We start from the raw sequence: 23,436 nt of genomic DNA, 5'->3' as shown, positions 1-23,436 counted from the left end.
TGACACACGTCAACACAGCACTGCTAAAGAAAAGAGGGGGACTGACAGGTCATCAGTTGCCAAGCTACATTTGGGAACTAAAACGTATCCTGCAAGCTGCTCTGTCCATTTGTGAGAAGGTTTTCCAGATAAATGTTTTTAGTACAGCTGTACTTGCACGTCTGTTCTACCACCAGTCTTTTTTTAACAGTACATAAATACATCTACTGGAAAAGCTTCCACTAATTTCTTGAATTAAATAAGCCCAACTGACCAAAAAAAAAAAAAAAATCCCAAAACCCCAAACGGCAACAACAATAAAAGGTCTGTTTTGGACCATGCAAAGGTGTCTGAATTTGGACTTTGATAAAAGCATATGTGCATACATGTGCATGTGTCAAATCACTCCCCTGCCATTACCGTAAATATTTTTGAGGGGAGGACGCAGATGAGAACTTTCAAGCTTGCATCTCAGCAAAACCCTCAAAAAAAAAAAGTAGTTGTTTACATAAAGGGGTTGATTTAAGATCATTTCAAGTGGCTTCAAAATACTTGTAGACTGCTGCTGTGTTTCTCTGCTGGTTCATACATAGCATTTATATCTGGAATATTTATGTCCTTATTATGTGGAAAAGAACTGATACACTGCAGTGCAAATCTAACAGTCCTCCAGAAACACCACATATTCCTCTCAAGCACTCACCATGTTAAAATTAAAGAAAACTTATATAGGAGCACTGATCAGTTTCTGACATGTAACTGCACGCATACAAAGATTCCTGTTCAGACCTTTACAACCACTAATAAAACAAGTAAGCTTGAAATTATGTTTTATGGTTCCATCTCATTGTTTTTTTCACAGTAGTCAACAGCAATATTATTAGCATCAAAATAGCACAGTGTTCATAAGTACTTTAGTAAGAATGCCTATGTTCTGCATCCATGCTGACTTGAATTGCCTCATCCCATACATGCAATTTACATATCTAACAACAAAAGGATTAATAATGTGGTCATTTGGGACAAGAATGCTTTGTTAATATGTCCCTCCTGCTAATATTTGTAGTTTATCTTCCATCCCCAGTGCTCCTTAGGGTAAGGAAAACTTTCATTACCAGAAGGAATCAATGTGAGTAAATACTGATTTTTAGGAGCCTCTCAAAGATTGAGAGTTGGGGAGGCTGATGTTTTCAACAATAAGGACTGCAAAGTGACTTAACAATCAGAAGCAAGAAGTACTTTTCCCCACTTTGAAAGAATATGACTTGCAATAAATATGACTAAATTGGCGGCACAACAGTAGAAACCCAGAAACTGCCCCAGGCCTGCAGCTCTCCCCTATCCGCAGTGATTCCCCTCCCATCAAAGGCAGTGTGTGGCCTGAAGTCACACAGCTGAAACTACATACCTTTGATAGCTGATATTTGTCCAGGCTTTTGCAATGGAAATACAGTTCATACAGTTTAAATGTGTATTTGTTTGAAATGCAACAAAATTATACAAAAACAGAACAACTTGGAAACTTTGATGATGCACAAGAAAAGCAACTTTCATTATCTGTCAGTGCTTCAAGCACTATTTTGTTACCATTCATATACACCATCCACACAAAAGCATCCACACAGGTCCTTGTTCTTAACACGACTTGTTCTAAGTCAGATCCCTTCATTTCAAGGAAAGGTTACAGTGTGGAAACGGCCTTAACAGTGAACAGTGCTGTTCAGTTAGCTTTTTCCCTGTTAACTTACCTTCCTTGTTCACATTTTTAGTAGTCATCTTTATTCTCAAAATATTTATTTTCATCCGGAGTTAATAGGGTTTAAAAAACAAATTTTGAGGTAACTGTCCTTTCCATCCTGTGTCATTCAACATGATTACAGCTTTCTGAAGGGGTTTTTCTTATCATATACGTAAGACTTTAACTTTTAAAATAAATATTAAGATAATTAGATAATGTTTTTTAATAACATAAATCCTTTTTTTAGTGTAAAGAAACATCTCCAGTAGAAGATCAGTTCCTTCCTAACAATATTGGTTTACTTATTCACCATCTCCTTTATATTACTGTATTGTGTTGCTATGGAAGCTAACTAGAGGTAAGCAAAATCAGTTCAGCAACTATGGTTAGATACTGCTTTGGAAAAAGAGTTGCTTTGTTTATGATATGTTAATATTACCTTAGTTTTAAGATCCTTACCTATATTTGTGTGTATGGTTGTTTTAAACAGCTTGAAAAATCAAAACACTCTTCTTGACAAAAAATTAATCCCTGCTCAAGCCCAAATGAATCTCTTCTCAACAGAACAGACTCATAATTCATCTGTTCCTGATGAAAGATCAGACTTTGCAGAACAGAACAGGTAACTGTGGGAAAAGCTGAAGGGGTACAAACAAATGATTCTCAGCTAGAAGTCTGAATGGGCAGGAGGAGGAGAAATCTGTCTTTAACTACAAGTATCAAATAACTGTTGAACCTGTGAGTGCAATTCCTGAAAGGCCAAAGAGAAAACCATTTAAAATATTATTTTCATAACCACTGTACAGTAGGCCTGCAACATTCAGAAAATAACAGGAAGTGATGAGACAACCTACAAAAAGGAAAAACCAGTATTTCAATTTCTGTGCTTTTAAGATTATTCTTTTGATTGTCCTGAAAATGACAGTATTCTGAAAAGAAAGTAAGATAAAGGATAGTTGTTACAGTCTTATCACTTTGTTTTTATCAGTCTTTCTATTTACAACAGACATCACTTCTTACAGTCTTTAATTTACATATTAATATATATTTCACATTCATAAGGGACAATTTACCAAAGATGACACAAATTTATAGGAAGTTTAAATATACAATCTTGCTTGTCACATCTACAAAACCAGCAGTGTCTATGTGTAGAAAACGTTAAAAAAAAAAAAAATATATATGTATATATACATACACCCACAAGTCTCCAGGCTTCACTTATCACTGCATACTGGAGCCGATTCAGAACAAACCCCTCAATTTCTCTGTTTAGTTTGACAGGAGATTGACCAATCCTCTTCATCAGGGCATACGTTCTCTCTGTAGTAGAAGGATCCGTTTCTGGATGAGGAACGATTTCAACCAACGGCACAAAGTAAGGTGGATTTACCTCAAGAAGAAACAGAAAAGAAGACTGTCAACTAACACCACGTTAACAGAACAGTTGATAAGTTAATACAAAGCGTCTTTATAGCTTGCTACTGGCGTGGATATTTTCCAGTGAACACAGTAACCCTGATCTTCAGACCCTGAAAGACTTCACCAAATCAATAAAAGCTGGTGTATTAATTCAAATTAATAACAAAAAAAATAACTTTGCATTAAACCCAACTCTGTTTAACCCCAACAAAGTTCATGGAGCTACACTAAAGATGATAGCACTCAAACGGTACTAGAAGAATTTATAATGACTTGAGTAACATATTTTCTCAATATTCAGACTGTTTGTTGTTGTAAGGCATATGGCCATCACCTGTCTTTCCAAATGAAGCAAGGTGTTTCCTTTTAGATATTCAGGAACTTTAAATCAAAATTATTGCTAAACACCACCTGTAAGATGCAACACTTAACAGATAAGCTGCTACTGGCCCAAGCCTGTAAATATATGCTAAACACAGTAACAGATATCACAAAACATTCTTCAAAAAAGCCGCAGGTTACCTTCAAACACTGCACCTACTTTAAAAAAAAATCACCTCTCTCTGACTCTTTCCAAATGTAATTTCTCATCAAGTCAAGACCTTTGTGTAACGTATTTTTCAAGTAATAAACAAAAAAGAAGAATATACCAGAAACAGATAAAAGTTCCTCAGGTCAGAGTGCTACAGGCAGTAACACTGCCTACAAGCCCTTTCCAAAAGCAGCAGTCCTTCAGCCATAATCTTAAGGTGCTAAACTCAGCTCTCAGTCTTGTTTCCAGGCAATCCAAGGAGCTAACATATCATAAGTTACTATCAGAAAGAACACTGACATTTAAAGGTAGTTAAGTACCGATTCTTTCACCATCCTCCCTTATAGTCAACTGTTCTTAACTGTGCTCGTGTAAATGCAAGTAGAGGATTGAGTTGCAGCAATGTGCAAGCAGTCTTTCTTCTCTTTATGTTAAGTATTTACATGGTTCTTTTTACTATAGGGTCCAATCAACACATAGCCACACATAGCCTGTTGTAGGCTACATCTGCTCTAACTACTGATGTAAAGGAGATGAAGTAAGTGTCTTAAAGTGCCTTGTGTTCCAACATAACCATCAGACTCTTTGGCAGTGCCACCACCAATGCTGAGAACAGCGTGATGGACACCATCACAGGTGCAGTGCCAGGCAATTTCCAACAAGACACAAACCACTGCAAGCACCAAGCAGCTCTCTGAAGGCTTTTCTAACCCTTAAGTATATCACAGGTTCCAGTCAGGAAGAGGACAAGTTAATTGTTGAGAGAGACTGAGGCTACTATAAATTTCTTCCAAGATTAGTGTTGACAGTCATCTTATTGAAATATTCTATTTCATGAACTTGGCATGGGGAGCACATGGGTGTGTTCACTGAGGAGAGTTAGGAAGACAATTTTTTAGGAGCGAGATAACAGATGTTGGTAAAAACTAAATGTGGTAAAATGTGGATGAAATTGGGAATCGGGGAAGGTTTCTAAAATTGAGAAGGGGGATACAAAGCCTTTCTTCAGGGAGCAGAAGAGCTTAATGTATTCAGCCTAACAAAATGAAAGCTAAGAAACTATATGACGAAGTACACACAGAGAATTAAGCTACACAAGAGCTGCCAACAAACATCAAATTAATTTTAAAGGACTGTCAGTAAAATTTGAACAAAAATCAGAAGACACAAACAACTTCAAACAGGAGTAGTTAAAAATAAATCTAACAGATAGACCTTAATAAATTTTTAGGGTGATTTGATTACATGGTTTCCTGTACAGCAAGGGACTTCACTCAATGGTACAGTCTCCTCTAGCTCCATTTTGCTAGCTGTGTGACCTAGAAGGCACATACAGCACATGAGAAATGAACCATTCTGCAGGAGACCTCCACTGATACACTGCCTGAAGCTGCTTGCAGAGAACAGCTGTACCTACAAGTATCGCGTGCATTTCTATCATACAGCTGTGCTATGCGATTATATTTATTTTTTCTAATTGCTGAACTTGTTGCTATATTAACCAAAGGGATGATCTCCTTCTGCCCTTGGGGCATTTAATTTCATTTCTCTTCAACACGCTCACATGTGCCAGAGGCTTTAGAACTTTAGCTTTTATTTTTTCTGGTATATCAAATTCCACACTTCTTGTTTTCACAGCATCTTCTAGAGGTGCTTACTTCCTGCAGCCACCATTCCCCATGTCCTACTGTCGTGTTCAAGATGTTATTAAGGCCATGTTTTAAAAAAACAAAAAAAGCAAGCATGTTTCTGGATATAACCAGATGCTGAAAGGCCCCTGGAAGTGTACGCTGGCTCACAGGTTCTCCAGTACACTGTCCCTTTGAGGGAATCTGAGATTACTAAGAAAACAGTCTCAGTTGGATTGCAAAGCCATTTGAGAACAAATAGACACTTTAAGGCATTCCAGGGTATTTGCTTTGGAAAATACATATATCCTTACAACAGCAACCTAGAAAATGTTTACGCAGGGACTAGCCACGTTTCCAGATCTGATAAAACCTGTTTTCAGAAGTGGCTCCTACAAAGACTACAGCTCAGACTAAACAAGTCAACTGGTACAGACCAACTTGGGAAAACAGCAAGAAAGAATAATGTAAAATCAAAGACTGATAAACAGTCAGAGAATAGACAGAAGCCCAGGAACTGTTTGAAAAAAAAATCATAGCTATAGTTACTCAATACAGAAGTCTCTAAGAGACATTATCTCTTACCTTGCACTAGAGAAAGTTACAAACCTGGAAATATGAGCTAAGGATTTTTAGACTGGAGAAGGCTAAACCTAGGCACAGATATATACTTTGAAGTCTGATTTTTTTTTTTAATTAAAAGATGAAAGCTAATTATACAGAAAAAAACCCCATCAAACCAATGCTTTTGCTCCTTTTGCTTCCCAGCCACCCCGAGGCACAATGGTGGTGGTGGAGGGTCTCTACAGGTAGCTGTAGAGACATTATAGTAAAGTAGCACTGTGTCTTTGTGTTCACACTGCCACTCTTAAGCATTCCCAGGGAACTGACATTTACTTTACACCCTGAGGGATGTCCTGGAAAGACAACATGGAGTTACCAAATTGCAGACAGCAGAGCAGTACCTTTCTCCAGATACTGCAAACCTTCATAACAACAGTCCTCTTAACTGATCTGTAGAACACCAGCCTAACATTAGGGCAAATAAATTCATTATTGAGTAGTGGACAACAGAAGAAGCAGTGAGAATCTCAGTGATAAAGACAAAATGCTCTCCCATGCTGAGCAGAGATGTGATAAATTGCTGTATGGCAGCCCTACATAGACCTCTACAGAGGCTTACAGGTGCCCTTCAGCATTTTGAGGTTCTGCTGCCACCTCTAGTCATGCCATTTCTGCATCACTGTCCCAGCTGGACACAAAACATGCAACTCCAGCTCCAAGTACAATTTGTTCCATTTCATCCACCTGCTTTTCCTCTTCAGGTATACTGCTTCTGCATCAGAAGTCTGAAGAAACCAGTCAAAACCTTCCATCTTTCATCGACATTACCTGACAAGCACATGCAGCTCACCGTTTGGATCCTTACTGTTACCCAACAGCAGCAGAAAAAGGATACCAGGAAAGACTAATGATGCCACAAGAAGAAAGTAGGGAATTTTATAGGTTTGTCATCAAGACAAAGAATTCCTACACTTTGAGAGCCCGTAGTTTGAGTAACACAAAACGTGCACATAGAGCGTATCTTGATCCAACAGTATGAAACATGCATGCACCCTCTCAGTTAAGTATATGCTGCTGCTGCGCACAGAATGACCAAACTAAAGCTCTTCTGAAAAGTCCGACCCCTGCATACTAATGATGGCACATAAGCACTCCAAATATCCTTCTATATCTCTCAGTCTGCAGGGAAGAGTTTGAGGTGCAGTTTAGTTAAACACCTGTACTACTACTTCTAAAAAACAAAACATGCCATCATACTTACAGGATGTGACACAATACACTGCTTAACATGCTTAAGGCCAGTGAACAACTTGCTGGGTAAGAGACAAGAGGTCGAGCTGCTCAAGATAACATTGTCACCAACAATAAGATCTAACTGACCGAAAATCTTCTTTTTCAGTTCCAGTTTTTCCGGAGTACATTCCTGGAATAAAAACAAAAATCACTATTAGAAGTCTTCTAATTCAATAGTATTTATCCATATATTTCAGACTTCACTGATCCCACCCTGAGACCTAGGAACTCAGCACAAACCACTTTAATCAGCCTAGATATACCACTGAGCTGTAACACAAAAACACCTTCCCACATATAAAGAAATGGAAAGCCCAAGAGTCTACCTATAGCAGAAGATGGACCACCACACACCACAGGAGATAACACAAAACAAATGATTCTGCTTTGTCTAAAATATCATAGAATCATAGAACGGTTTGGGTTGGAAGGGACCTTAAAGATCATCAAGTTCCAACCCCCCTGCCATGGGCAGGGACACCTCCCACTAGACCAGGTTGCTCAAAGCCTCATCCAGCCTGGCCTTGAACACCTCCAGGGATGGGGCATCCACAGCTTCTCTGGGCAACCTGTTCCAGTGCCTCACCACCCTCACAGTGAAAAATTTCTTCCTAACATCTATTCTAAATCTACCCTCTTTCAGCTTACACCTGTTTACCCCTTGTCCTCTCCCTACACTCCCTGATAAAGAGTGCCTCCCCATCTCTCCTGTAGGCCCCCTTCAGGTACTGGAAGGCTGCTATAAGGTCCCCCTGGAGCCTTCTCTTCTCCAGGCTGAACAACCCCAATCCTCTCAGCCTGTCCTCATAGGGGAGGTGCTCCAGCCCTCTGACCAATTTCGTGGCTCTCCTCTGGACTTTCTCCAACAGGTCCAGGTCTTTTTAATGTTGGGGGCCTCACATCTGAACACAGTACAGGTGGGGTCTCACGAGAGCAGAGTAGAGGGGGAGAATCACCTCCTTTGACCTGCTGATAAAACACTATAGAGTGTAGACCTGGTCTCCAATTTTAAGAAAATCTCACATGATCGAAGTCAGTATTCTCTCTCAGACAAGATGGAAATGAATAGGTGCATCTCAAAAAAAGACTGACTTACAATCTCCAGAACTACAGCAGGAGATTCCAAGGTACAGTTCTGGAACCTGTACTGAAACATCTCTCGGTGCCACTTACACTTAAAAAGCTTAAATATCTTAATTAATTCCAACTCTGAGGAATATCTGTGAAGTAGAATGCACACCATCAGAACCTCTCACAAAGATATTGAGCATGTTCAGCTCTGCAGTATTGTGTGAAATCTCACACATATGAGACAAGAGCCACAATCTACAGTTACCAGAATTTCAAAATTATCCTCAGGAGCTGCCTGAAGTTCATCAGTGTGGGAGCAATGATGACATGGGAGAGTAACTACAGTGAATCCCACAATCAACAGGAAAGACCTGTGTCTACGAGAAGAAAACAGGGGAACAAGGCCAACTTGTTTTCTGGGTTTTTGGGAAGGGTTTAGAAAAAAAATCAAAAGAGGATCCCAAACTTGCAAAACCTCAGCTTTCCCCCTAAAACACACAGAAAATACCTGCTCTTTTCCAACTCTAACCTTCTCCCACCTGTCAGCACTTCATTCTGTCCTTCCTGTTATGCTGAACTGCACATGAGGGTAGGGAGAAAGGCTATACTTTTTACATTTAACACCTGCAGCTTCAGACAGACTCTGTGGTAGGAATGCCCAGGGACAGAGTTTTTAACCGAGTAAAGGGGTTAAAAGTAATTTGAAGTCTTAAAAAATAAGCAAGTCGCATGGAACAGTACTAAAAGTTCTATGATGCCGAAGAGATAAATGGGGTCATTTAAGAACTCTAGACAGAGCCCAAAGTAATAGACAGCCTTATCAAAACAAAATTATACTCTGCTTATAATTCCAGGACCCCTGCTTGTTGGTTAAGTTTAAATAGTTTCTTTTAGTAAAGCCAAAGATGAAGAGAACTCTGCAGATACTGTTCAAGCTAACAAAAGAGTAGCTCTGAATAGGTTTATTGTGACCTTGAAACTCTAAGCCTCCTCTCACATCAGATGATAATCAAAAAGGCAAACTCAAATCTGCTGGAAACTCAAACCTGCCACGGTTACGTAAGGCTTCTGAATGGGCCATTTGCTTGAAGTTTCTCCTATAGTGTCACAATTGTATCCAGGTTGTTGGACCACTGCAATAAAGTTTCTGTCCTCATCAAGCATGCAATTATTTTCTCAGAGACACCAATTCCCTGAAGAACAGGGGGAAAATTAAGCTGTAAACAATCCATTAAACAGGAACCTCACTTGCTGTCAGTTATGGAGCCTGGAGAAGTCTGAAGCTATTCTGTCTACCCTGAGAAAGAGAAGATCAAACAGTGAGCAGATAAGATATGGTTTTAAAGCTACCTCAGTCTCTCTCAAAGAATTGGTGCAAAAAGCTTAGCGTGCACTTCCACGCATTTTAAGTGACACTGTATATTTCTGTGCCCTTTTTGTACAGAAGATCACACTTCTCGTTTGCAGTGAACAGTACACCTTTATTCCAAGGCCTGAGCACCTGAACAAGATTGCCACTAATCTGACTTCCAATTCAAACTTTATTAGACATCTCTTTTAACAGCCTGATTAGAACATTAGTTGTTAATTTTTAAAACCCACCTCCTGTTAGAGTTATGTTGAATTAAAGGCTTAAAGGTAACAGGCATTACACTATTCAAGTACATGTTCAGAGAACACACAGCAGCCACTTGACCAGCCTCTGAACTCCTGAAGAACTACACAAAGATAAGCACATACTAGACTCTCTCCCCAGCAGGAAACAGTGATACCCAGACAAGGTGACTGAGGTCTAGTTGCCCCTAATTGAAAAATTGCACTTATACGACACAACCCCTTGAATCCATGCTAGTCTAAGCGCACAACTTCATTTACCTATATTTAAATGCTGGCATCTACCCAAGCTCTTCCTATCCATTCTCAGATATGCCAAGGTAGCAACTTACCTGTACCACCTTCTAGGAAAACAATCCCCAAAACACTACCTTGCAAAATACCTTCTCCATATGCTAGCAATGGGAATCACTGCCAAGACCATGACTTTATTAGCACTGGGAGGTGAAAGAAACAAAGCATGGCCTGAAGTGAAGCACTGCAACACAGTGGTATGATCCTAAAATAAGTGGTATTGTCCTATACAAGCACAATAACACAAGATTAGAGCCAAAGATTTAAACCGGCATGGCAAAACTTGAAGATTGGCAACCATTCAGCAACAAGCAAACCCCTTTCTGTAAGAGTATCTGGATGCTGTCCCAAGGAGCAGCATCAAGACCTTTCAATACCAAGTAGAGTCTGATGCTGGTTATCAATCATAAAGAATTGCTGAATAAAGAAATTTGAAAGCCACAGCTGCACAATGATGAGTCCCCACCTCCTGACTAGATTCTGTCTGCTGCATATTCAAAACATAATCAAGAAAACATGTCTTCCCTGGCAATCTTAATATGAAGATTTATGACAATGTAAATTCCTGCAAGTGAAGATAGATCAATCTTGACCTCTCCTAGTACAGCTCTCCTAGATCTCTCTTAATTCCAGGGCTGCATCTCATGTCATGGGATTCTTCCAAGCAGATTTTGGCCTGAAGAGGCCAAAGGGGTCTCCCCTAAAGTCCAGGTCTGTGATCACACTTTTTTTTGTCTTGCTTCTCCTCCCAGGATCCTCAACTCCAGCATTTCATGGTCACCATAGCCAAGGCTTCTCCCCAGCCTTCACATATCCAACCAGTTCTTCCTTGTTTTTAAGTATGAGGCCCAGCACAGCAAGTCCCCTCTTCTGCTTCTCAACCACCCATGTGAGGAAGTTACCATGAACACATTCCAGAACCCTCCTAAATTGTTTGTGCTCTCCTGTGTTGTCCCTCCAGCAGATCTTGATGTGGTCGCAGCCCCCGCAGAAGACAAGGGGCTCCTTCCAGTTGTCTGAAGAAGGCCTTTTCTTCCTAATCAGGTTGTCTGTTGCAGACATCTACTACAATGTCTCCCACATGGGTGGTCTTGTTCATCCTGACCTGTAAACTCTCAGCTGGCTCCTCATTCAAGCCATGGCAAAGCTCTCTGCATACTAGCTCACAGTTAAGAAATGTCCTAGGCTAGTCCTCTCCTACTTTTGTCTTGCACCACCTAACCCCCAAAAGCTGTAATTCACTGCTATGCGGCAGCTGCTACAGCAGGAGTGCCCTGTAGCCTTGCCCGAACCACAACGGAGGTAAAATATTATTTACAAGAGTTCTGTGCCTTTCCTCTTCCTAATTAATTCAATAGGGCTTCAAGCAGCAGTAAACTGTTCAGAAGCCACAGCCACTCTCATTGCTGCTCTTCATCTTCCGCAGTTAAGTGAGGATCTCCAAACACACCACAAACCCCGGCTCTGTTCCTCTATTTATACACATACAATTTACAGTGTTTTTAAGTGCCTCAGCTTTTCAGTGCCGTGATTTAGCTGACAATTTCGAGGCACTTCTGTAGAACAGTTCCCACAGTCAAATGGCAGCAATCCTCTCCTCTTATAGAATGAGGATGTAGCAGCAGCTTTCAGACCACCAAACTATCCCACAATCCAGACCCAGACTGTCAGCATCCTGTGACAGGAACCATGTTACGGCCAGCTTTCTGTGGGAATAAGAAGAACTTCACATGATTATGAAACAGATTTCTGAATTTCAGAAAAGCAGCTTTTCTGAAAGTTTTGGTGCCTAATCCATTTATACAAATACTTTCATTATCTTCTATAGTTACAATCCACCAGAAAAAGAACTTCCCAGAAAAGACTTAATGTATAATTGTTTTATTTTCAATCTACCAAGTCCCTTTAGAATGTCGTATTTCTAAAACAAAGCCTGATTAACATAAACCTACATAAAGCTGGAACCTATGGATTTTAAACAGCACAGGTATATAAAGACAGACATGAAAAATACCTGAAAAAGAGATCTAGAAATTTAATTAAATGAAACACAGATTTCAAAGTACTATTACAATAGCTAGTGACGCTACAGTGAAATACGACTATTCCATATAATTTTACCACATCTAAATAATAACAATTAAAAGATTTTTGTAAAAATCTAGTTGACTTCAGAAAGAAAAAGTACATATGCTACGATAATCTCTCTGCAAATTAAACCCTGCAAATTTACAACCAAATCTGTTCTCCCCAGTATTACTGGCAAAGTTGAGGTTAAAGTTATCAAAGAAAGATTTAGTCTATTTGTCCCACTTGCAGATACAGACTGCTGTGTTTCTGTCATTACCACCATTTTACAGAATCCATATAAAAATCAAATTATATTTTAAGTAAAATAGTGTTTAAAAAGCTCACTAACATTAGTATTTCAGTAATTATAATTATTATTTCTGTTTAGGCTTATTGTATTGACACGCTAGTTTGGTCTTCTCCTGCAGGGTTTAGGTCTGTATTTCTGTTCTGGAAGACTGAAGACGCACCTTCTGTTACAGAAACCAGAGGTTTTTCTTTTGTATTCCGTATCAGACACTGATAGGCAGTCTACTCAGTAGACAAGAGTCACACCCATGAATTACAAAGTGTGACATTTTGACAGCAAAATTTGTGAGTTCAGCTATCAAAACAAGCAGAGAAACAAAATGGTATTTTTAATATCAGAATAAATTATTACATCAGAAATCAATTTTGCTTCCAATATAATTGTTAACTATTATGATTTAGCTCAACTATACGATTTTTCATATATTCAATAGGTTTGGTAATTTTACAAAATTCAAAATTATTACATATTTCAAAATGCAAATACTTGACTGCAAGTATTTGGGATTTTTCCATCATGCTCCCTCCTCAGAATGGCAAAGTAGTTTCACATGCTTATTCTGAAACACTTTAAGGGTGGATAGTATGGGGATATATTGGTAGACCAGGATATCAATAAGGATATTAAATAAGAATATTAAATATTAAATAAGACAAGGTGCCAAATAAAAAGGCATAATTTCAAACTGCAAAGATGGTAGGGGAAAACATATTTACTTCAGCCTCCTTTTAGAAAGTGTTATTACCCTCATCTGAGGGTAAAGGCAGGGACCGCAGCTGGGCAGCAGACACACTCTTACACATGGCTGCACATGCTTGGGACACAGCACAGAGACATCCAGCGTGCACACACAGCTGTTACTGAAGGAGGCCCCAGGCTATTGCACACCTTTCAGCGTGCTGTCAGCATTTTGATCAGTTAAAATGAGAAAGATTAAAAGAAAAAATAAAAAACCACCAATACCCCACAAAAACAACCAACAGCATAGACTCTGATAATTGACAGGATTATGTGAGAGCATGCCTAGAAGCAGAGCTCCCAGCAGCCAGGGTCACAGGGAAAGTAGGGGGGAGCAGCTGGCTGTGCACCACAGCACTGAGGGGAGGAGATGTGGTTTTGTGTGGTGGGTTTGTTTGGCAACAGGGAGGGGCCACAGCAATGGCTCCTGTAAATAGCTGCTAAAGGTTTCCCCTGACTCCAGGTCTGCAGGCAGCAAGGGAGGGGCTGCAGTGGTGGCCCCTGTAAGTGACTGCTAAGGGTTCCCCCAGCTCCAAGTCTGCTCTGGCAGCAAGGGAGGGGCCGCAGTGGTGGCTCCTGTAAGTGACTCCTTTGCCGCCTGACAGCCCATCCCCCCCCCCGGCTCCAAGGTTTTAGCAGCTGGGGGTGGAGGGGAGTGGGGGAAGGAGTACCACCGATCTAGCCCCTGTGAGAAACTGCTGGAAGTTTCCCCAGCTCCAGGCTGGACCCACCCCAGGCCAGGGCTGAGCCAATCAGCACCTCTGCGAATGACAGATTTAAGAAGGGGCATGGGCCTAGGCAGGGCCCGTGTCGGGCAGACCGGCCCAGCCATCCACCTGCTTTTTTTAACCCGCCCTGCTGTCCCCCAAGCCTCCACCATGGCTTGCCCGAGAGTCCATTTCCTCGGGAGCCGATGAAAACCTGTGGCAGAGAGAGAAGTGGGTTCTGAGAGAGATGGCCACGCAGACAAGCGGGTCAGAGAAGAGAAGCAAGAGGAAGGAGGTGCACCCCCCTCCCAGAATCTCCCCTGCAGTGTGGTAAAGATTCATGATGACGCACAGTTTGTCCCTTGGTGCAGCCCATGAGAAGATGCAGCTGTGGAGGCTCCCACATTGTAATTTTGGAGAAACCCACAGCAGAGCTGGGCAGTCATCAGAGAGCTGTGGCCCTGTGCGGGAAGGATGCACATTGGAGCAGTTTGAGAAGGATGCTCCCATGAGAAGGGACCCCATGCTGGAGTGGGGAAAGACTGTAAGGAGCCCTCCCCAGAGGAGGAAGGAGTGGGGACTGACTGCACCCCTGATTCCCTGCCCCCCTGTGCCGCTGGGAGGGAGAAGGTACAGAACAAAGCCTGTGGGCCTGGGAAGAAGGGAGGGGTGGGGGGAGAAGTGCCTTTCTAAGATGTAGTTCTCTCTCAGATTATCTTGTTTCTTGTTGTAAATAGTTAATAAATTCAACTGATTTGTTGGGGTTTTTTTGTTTTGTTTTTCCCAAGTCTTGTCAGTTTCTTGCCCGTGACCCTAAATGGTTAGTGAAACCCTTGCTGGCCTGCCTTAGCCCACCAGGCGTTTAACAGAAGACTGTCTAGTAGCCTTTAAACTGCAACAGGAGGTGATATGGGAATTGACCCTGGAACACATGGAGGTGATGTAGGAACCCAAACCCTATGGGCTACACACAAAGGAACAGAAGCTCATCAGGTTGTGTCCCTGTCTTCCCCCCTGCAGATACTCATTTCACGTACCTGAGTACACAACTTCCTCGAAGATGGTTTCTAGCACCTGTTCAAATACCAAATCATTAACACAATTATGTCTGGCAACAAAAGGCTCATTAACGTTAAACAACTCTAGTTAGTCCAAAGCAAGACACAACGTTAAAACAAAGACTTTATTTTGAATCTGAACAAGAACTGGTATCCTGTAAGCCAAGCACAAGAAGGTAGAATAAGGACAGCAGCTTCTTTAACTGAAAAGCAGACTGGCAATTTGTTAATAGTGACAGAACCACATTATCACCCCTTGACACACTTATAAGAAAATACAAATAAAACAGAAATGCATGGTCATGTATGCTCACATCCCAGGGCTTCTTCAGTTACAGACTTTCTACCAGCTAGGTATGCACTGAAGTAAAATGCTTAACACAGGGGAGAAGGAATCACATCACATGAGGATTTTAAGAACAGGTTAACCTGTTTTTGACAGATGGTTGTCTAGGTATGACTGGATCCTGCCTTGGGGCAGGGGTTGGACTAAGCAACCTCTGAAATCCCTTACAGCCTGATTTTGCATAACTCTGTAGTTGGTAGGGCACCAAAGGTAAAGGTGAATATTCTGATAAAGATAGGGCCTTGTTATACACTGTTCTATCAAGAAGCAGAGTAGTGGTTGGGGTGGGGGGAGACCCCCATACACATTTAACTCTGATTCATAGTTTTTGAACTTTTAAAAATTTCCATTCAAAATATAGAAGTATCTTACAGCAAATCTACAAGTTCTGGGCTTTCAGGTCAGTGTTAAGTTCATATTCAGAAAAGCTTTACTAGAATTCAAAGCCACCAACTAATGGACAGTAGACGAGTAAGCTTATTACTGAGCAGTTGTAAAAGCATCAGTTAAAACACCAGTATTTCCAGGCTAATGTAATAAAAAAAAACCCCAAAACACCACACCACAAGAATTTAGATTTGAAGTGAGTTACAGCCCTAAAGAAGCAGTAACTTTTAAGTTGTCTTGAATTTATGAGCTCATACCAGTGTGAAATCCGATGCTTCTTAAATCACTACTTCTTGAGTGACATGAAAGACTGCCTACCACATGATACTGTAAAAGTAAATAACACTTTGGTGAGGTGAAATCCAGCATTTAGATAGAAACATTTTGTACTTTCCTACAGTTCAGAAACATACCATATCAAGAAACTGGAGCAATAAAAATATCAAGTTACTGCTATTTTATACTGTTCAGAATAAATGACTGAATTACAAGTGTCTGTTCAACCTTCAGTACAAAACAGGATTTGAGGAAGTACTAGTATTCAGAACTACATTTTCTGAAGTAAAATTTGAAGATTTTAGAGGGTTTGAAGAGATTGTGTAGGGTTTTTTTGTTTGGTTTTTGTTTAAAACACATAACAAATGAAGGCAAGTTTTGCTTCATCTAAGCGTCAGTATCATGCCATGAAGAGATTAGTCTTTTTCCATTATGTTTATGTGCACCACAAAACTTTCAAAAGACAGACAGACTAGCTGACCAGGCTGCTACAGAAGAGATAAAGATCTTTTTTGTTCTCTAAGGAAAGGGCAATAATATGTCAGACAGGTTGACTGACACCCTCCTCCTCATATCCCTTCTCAAAGGATCAGATTTTCTGTTTTCTTCTACTATGATCCCACTACCCTCAAAAATAGTGGAAGTGATGTAAGAAAGGCAATGGAGATACAGTACAGCCCTAGAAAGGAGACCAGGGTGCACTGAAAGAGAACCTGAAGAGCAAGATCAGCTCCTAGGCAGGATGACAGTTATGGCAATGACAACCTCCTGTAATGGCATTTTCAAGTCCATAGTGGTAGACAACACCAGCTGTTATATACACAGGATAGAAGGGGAGCAAATGTTACAAAGTCTGGAACAACAAAAGTCCATTCAGCAGCCGTACCACAGTAGTGACACCAGCAAGCTGTTTACCCAAACATTGTCTTTCAGTTCAACTCAAACACTGACTTGATATTTTACAGCAAGTCTTTGAGATCAGACTGTTTCAAACCCTAAAAATCAGAAAAAGGGTTTTCTCAAGACCTCTACAAGGACAGCAAGTCAGGTCACATGCTTAAAACCAGCTCCCTCAGAAGCCAAAACATAACTTCTGGTGCCTCAGGTCAGCGTTTAAGATAAGCAGGGTAAAACCACCAGGCCTAAGGTTATATGTATCCAGCTGAGAGCAAACAGACCCCTGTTTGTCTGTCCAGCACTCAGAGCTGACCAGTGACCAGTCTGGAAGAAGCCATGTTACTGCAATGCTTGCCCAGGCTGCCTTCCAGCAGCTTTGTATTTACAGAGGTACAGCATTAACAGGGCTTCCAAACCAGGACAGTCTTCCATCCTGTGAGCTCAGGGCAGCTGAAGACATCTTCAGCCATTGCTGTCTGCAGATATTCCCTCATGCCCCGAAGTAAATGGGTTCTTGAAAGCCATCAGGAAAGTAAAACAAAAGCTAGTGGCAGAAACTGGCACCAGACAATCACAGACAAATTTTTATGACAGGAGACATGAGACACCTACTGTCAGGGCTCCCAAGTCAATGCTTGTTTCCCATTCTGAGGCACCATCAGGCTTTTTGGAAGCTGTTTTTAAGGGGGCAACACTGTTTTTTTCTACAAATGTCTAACTGGGAGAGATAAAAGAGCTAGCAAGTTCAGAAAAGAGACCAGGCTGAAGACCCATTAGTGTTGTTATCACCAGCTCCAAACAGTTTGCAGGTGTAATGGGGGTTAAGAGGAGTGGGGGCACACCCTGTCTTTTTAAAGAGGGGAAAAAAAAATAAACATACTGTTCTAAAGCTTTTAGGCAGAGCTCCTTTAAAAGGAAGGATAAATACCTCAGACCACATGGTATAAGTTCCAAATTTCATCCACTTGCCAGTCTGCTTTGTCCCATGCCCCAGCACAACTAATGGGTTCTGAGATCACCTCTCAGCCACCCTCCATCACCTTGCACTCACCAGTGTACACAGCACCTCAAGTGTCAAGAGCAAGATTTTACCAACAGTTAGCCATCTTATCCTCCTGAGAGCTAGTAAACTTTATTATTCTGTTAGTAAATTGTTCCAAAGCAAAGCATTTAAAAAGATACCATACAAGTGCTTCTCTCATTTATATTCAGCTTATCTTATTTAGGAACTAGACACACATCCACTCAAATATGGTCTTAATAGTGAAAGCAGTACTAAAGTTCAATATCAAATAGTCACAAAGACAAAAGACAAAAAAGTCATGGTGTACTTATTCAGGAAAGTTAAGAGCACAATATTAAGAAACATTTACCTCCCCCATGACAGTCCCATGCCAGGGACATCATAGTAAAAATGTATCCATCAGTTTGTCTCAGAGTTTTTCATCTAATGGAAAAGTTATTTCAGAATTAAAGTTTTTAGTAATGCAAGAAGCTTGCAATGTACATTCACCTAAATGCTATAGATTATGAAATTACTCTAAGTAGCACAGAAAAGCTCTGAGAAGTGAAACTGTGTGAATACTCAGTTTTAGAGCAAAAACCAGACCCATTTCTTTCTGAAGCTGATGCAAAGCACACCAATCAAGACAAGTTAGTTCATAAAAATGCTCAGGAGAGGGAATATATAAAATACGCATCAAGGCATACCTTGTTTTTAAAGGTTCATTACATTACTCTTAATGAATTTTCTTCTTACTGGGTCCTAATTATTTCTTGCATCTTTTTCACTTTTATATCTATCTTCACTAATGTCACTTAAGAACTTACACTTTTTACTACTTCATGCCATTTGTTTTAAGTTATGTCCCATGAAAACAACATAGAAGGAAACTGTCTGCAGAATTAATTCAAGGAGTGCAAACATCAAGGAATTATTTAAAGCTTGAAGTGGTTTTACTCTACAAAGGCCAAATTTGAAAAGAGATTAAGATTTAACCAACTGAAATCTAGGGCAAAGAAATGCAGTTCTCATGTGAGTCTTCTAACAAGTTAATCAGTAGGTTATATCATTAAACAGGAAAACAAGAGTCTTCCATATTCAGCTAGCATTAAAAAATAAAACATCAGTTGCATTAAGTAACCAGAAGTCAGAACACTTGCACTCTAAGTTACAATTAGGCCATTTTGTCCTTTCAGGTTCAGAGCTGCACTAGGCAATGGTTCTGAAGTTTAATATGGTTCAGCCAGAAAGTAGTCTGTTCATTGCTGAAATCAGGCTGTGAGCCTAGAACTAAGATTCTTTTATATCTATTCCACCCCCCTTCCAAGAGCAAATTAAAGACTAGTTCAAATAATTTGCCCACTTACATTGTGCATTTGTCAATTTGTATCAAACCAAAATTTGATGTCATGGTTTGAAACCAATGAGCTGTATGAATACCGCCAACAGCGTTTCACACATAGGATTTGTTACCCACAAATGTACTGCAGCTACCTTTTCTTAATATATGCTTAATTACTACATATTAAGAGATATCAAAAGGCTTAAGGGAACATAAAATAGTATGAGAAAGCTTGAGTTACCCAGGTAGATTGTTGCTATTCAGAGACTATCAACACAACACTGCTGTCTTCAACTACCTGAAGGGAACCACAGAGAAGCCAGACTCTTCTCAGAGGTCCATGGTGGTAGGATGAGGGGCAAGACACTAAAGCTGCAAGATGGGAAATTCCCATTAGACATTAGGAAAGAAGTTTAACAATGAGGGTAATCAAGAGTTGTAACAAGTTACCCAAAGAGACCATAAGTGTCTACCCTTAGAGATATTCAAAACTCAACTGCACAAATCCTGAGCAAGCTGATGTAAATTGGTCCCACAGCAGGTTGGACTACATGACTTCCACAGCTCCCTACCAACTCAAGAGTACCTTGATTCTGTAAAATTTGCCTGATGTCCATTTCATAGATCAGCTGATGGTGGGAGGGATGGATGATGCAGCTCCTGATTTAATCTGAAGTAGTATGTAGGACCTTGTTCAAACAATCTTACTGCTGAAGAGCCTCACTTAAGACAAAGAATAGCATACTAAGATTCAACATCTATGTACGAGCAGCAAGAGCCAAGAACTCCATCACAGCTGTGCTTAGCTTCAAAAGAAGATCCTAAAATAAAAGTGAGGATACTAAGGAGATGCAAAGTTGGCAGTAAGAAGGATCAGATGCTTACAAGTAGCATACAGAGAAAGTAAAGACACCACGTGGACATACCAGGAAGTAAGAACACTTGAAAGAGCAAAATAAAACAGGTAGGACTAGGAGAGTCTACTAGAAACAAGAACACAGCCTTCACAAAGTTGAGGCAGCACCCAAATGAAAATGGCCACATAACACTGTTAATTTGTCAAAATAAGACAAAACAACGCAGCCCCAACTCCTCAGGATTTACAAGAATAATTAAAAAAAAAAAAGTTTCCCTTCTTTCTTCAGAATGCATGGAGAAAAAGAATGCATAAACCAAGAAGTGATTAGAGTACATAAGGATGATCATCTGGAAAACAAAAACACAGAACAGTGATTTATTTGCAACTATTCTGTTTCACCTTCTAATCCTTGCAGAAAACTGAAGCCTTAGTCTTGGGGACTAACAGGGTCTCTCTCAGGTCATAAAACAGAGGAGAAGGGAACCAGAACCAAGGTACTAGGGACATTTTGAATACCCAACACAGTAACAGTGATATACAACTGCTCACTTGAAACAAAACTGAATGTACACTATTTTGGTACCAAAGAGCAGAAGAATGGCAAGCATGATGCAACTTTTAAGGGAACTTCGGGAAAGATCTCAACAATGAGCCTGTAAGCCTTATGTCTCTATCAAGCAAGTTAAGAGAAAAGTTTACCACCAAATCAGTATTATGTAAATGGGGAAGAATCAAAATAACTTTTTCAGAGGGAAGTCCTGATTCATAAACCTAGTTGAATTCTCTAAAGGAAGCAGGAAGTGCAGGCAAAGAAGTCATGTAGCTGATGCAGTTGGTGTAACGCCCAGAAGTCTTGTAATAAAAAAAAATAATAAAAGCTTTCAAGGAACTGGTCACATATGAGATAAAATGTACTTTCATGGACAGTAACTGGTAAAGAGATTGTAAGCAGACGGTAGGAAGAACAGTCAGTCCTTACTCAGCAGAAGATGCTGACCAGGGCTCTTTCACAGTATCTGTGCCCTTTGTTATGTCCACTCATAAATGACCTGAAAGTCAGCTCATAAAATTAAGTCAGTCATCATCATTACAAGTGCAAACATTTGTGGAAGGACTATACAGGATTGAGTGACTAGACAATAAATTTGCAGATTAAACTCAGCAGAGGTAGGTGACACACGAAAACAATAATATGAACTGACAAGCTCTGAGCTCCCTACTGATAAAGGAGTAAGGTATCAGGGTAACAGTATATAGTTTCACAATCTGGAGAACAGGAAGTGAACACAAATAGTATATCACAGTAAAAATCTACAGTGCATTCACACCTTGACTCCTGTGTGAGGCTTTGTTCTGCCTCCTGTTTGCTCCCCCTCCACCTCACCAACTTGGGAGGAAGAAAAAGACTGAAAATCTGTCCCCTTTTAATTCAGTTTATTATTAGGCACGTGTTGCAGCTAAAGAGACTGAAGCAGTATAAACTGTAAACTCCAGGGTGCAGCACACATACCTGTAGGGACAGTTAATGGTACAACACTGGAATAATACTGTGGGACCATGAAGGGTAGAAGATGCCCCAGCCCCAGAGGTGTTCAAGGCCAGGCTGGATGAGGCTTTGAGCAACCTGGTCTAGTGGAAGGTGTCCCTGCCTGCAGCAGGGGGGTTGGAACTCCATGATCTTGAAGGTCTTTTCCAACCCTAGCCATTCTATGATTCTATGAAGATGCCAAGTCCAACGCAAACTCATTTATACTTTATCCCAGAAATGGTCCCCGATTCACTCCCTGAACTATGCCCATGCAAGCAAGCGTAATAATACTTAAGCAGCCACAGACTATCAGGTTCAGTAATACAGCTTGTTCCCCACCCCAGTTTTACTTAGCAGCACAGATTCCAGCCCTGTGTATCAACCCTGATTTTAATACTGTAGCACTCTGTTGGATAGCTGCTTTTGGCTACAGTGCTCCCCGACAGTCAAGCTAGAAGCCACCCCTGGGCACAGCCATACTCCGTGCATTCCCAAGGTACCTGGAGAGGAAGAAACATGTTTTAGTCCTAGCACTAGAACACGTGGGGTTCCCAAAGAGATAATCTCTCCCCCAAAAATCTCCGGCCCCTCATCCCCCCACATTTATCTAAAATGTACAGTCTTTGTTACACACGGAGGTCAGCTATTCTCTCTTGGCTTAGCCAGACACCAACCTCTTTCAACATAACACAAAAGAAACTTGCAAGGAATCTCGAGCAGGGAAATCCTGCAATGAAGCATCATCACCCATATCAAGATACTAGGCTAGAAAGAACTTAATTTTAAGCAGCACAACCATCTTTATGTGGTCAGGATGTTGACCTCTCCATTGCCCAATTGACTGCACAGCACAGCACATCATCTTTCTAAACTGTTTGCTAGGAATTGTCAAATCTTTGCTTACCTGAATGAAAGTAGCACCCTCTACTGCTGCCTTCAGGTCTGTACAGATGCTAATGAGAGCCAACTGCTGCTCCACACTCAAAGCCCCTTTCAGGAATCCCGACTCCTCCAGCTCTTTCATTTGTTTGCTGACAGAAACGACATACATATTTAAGTACTTTATCAATGTTAAGCCACCATTAATTTTTTAGAAAGCTTCTTAACAACCCAGCAGTAGTATGCTATTTGCCACACCGTTGCATGTGTTTATACTCAAAAAATATAAAGGTTAGTTTCAGTCATCTCTTTACTCTTCATCTTACAATATTTTTCTTCTCTTCAAGCACAGAGAGCTCTAGGATCTACTCCTAGACACAAGCTTGTCACCACCTCAAACCTGTTTTCACTGATGTAGGATCAGCAAAAGCTTTTATACTTGTATTTAATGGGAAAAGAGCTCTCTCTAATATACTTCATCTAGTTTTACAAACAACGACTCTTTTGTTATGAGGTCTCCCTGTAGGAACACTGTTAAACTGTACTGAAATAAATACATTCCATACAGCCAAGAGTCCTTCCTAAAAAACGCGTATCTCTACATAGGCAATGACTACAGAGCAAGTGTCAGAAAATCCAACTGGTTACTAAATTGAGTGGCCAGAGCTTGCAATGAATGTTCAAGTACACACCATTGCTGGGGCTAGACACACCACCTTCTGAGAAAGTCTCTACAGTTTGAAACCCTTGGAAGTCCAGAGGAAGCAAGCCATTTTCAAAACTGTTAAGAGTCACTTAGAGAAGCAATTTCCACAGAAATTAAGCGGCATTAAACTAGGGGATCACAAACAAACTAAAGCTATTTGATGTAGCTGTTGCAGTATAGGCAAGATTTAGATTT

At 40.5% G+C, this 23,436-nt stretch overlaps 1 protein-coding gene across 1 annotated transcript in view; it reads right to left on the bottom strand.

Moving 5' to 3' along the window:
* CRYL1 (crystallin, lambda 1) overlaps nt 1-22,707 on the bottom strand; it is a 43,924-nt gene extending 21,217 nt beyond the window's left edge. Inside the window, exons 1-3 of the mRNA XM_010080556.1 lie at nt 22,561-22,707; nt 7,125-7,286; nt 2,916-3,110 (exon numbers count right to left, since the gene is read on the bottom strand). Of these exons, the coding sequence (XP_010078858.1) occupies nt 2,916-3,110; nt 7,125-7,286; nt 22,561-22,707 (504 nt within the window). The remainder of the gene's footprint in view (nt 1-2,915; nt 3,111-7,124; nt 7,287-22,560) is intronic.
* Nucleotides 22,708-23,436: the final 729 nt, after the last annotated feature.

Source organism: Pterocles gutturalis, unplaced genomic scaffold (assembly GCF_000699245.1).
Source record: "Pterocles gutturalis isolate BGI_N339 unplaced genomic scaffold, ASM69924v1 scaffold22914, whole genome shotgun sequence".
Taxonomy (NCBI): Eukaryota; Metazoa; Chordata; class Aves; order Pterocliformes; family Pteroclidae; genus Pterocles; species Pterocles gutturalis.
This window is presented reverse-complemented; position numbering and strand designations above follow the sequence as displayed.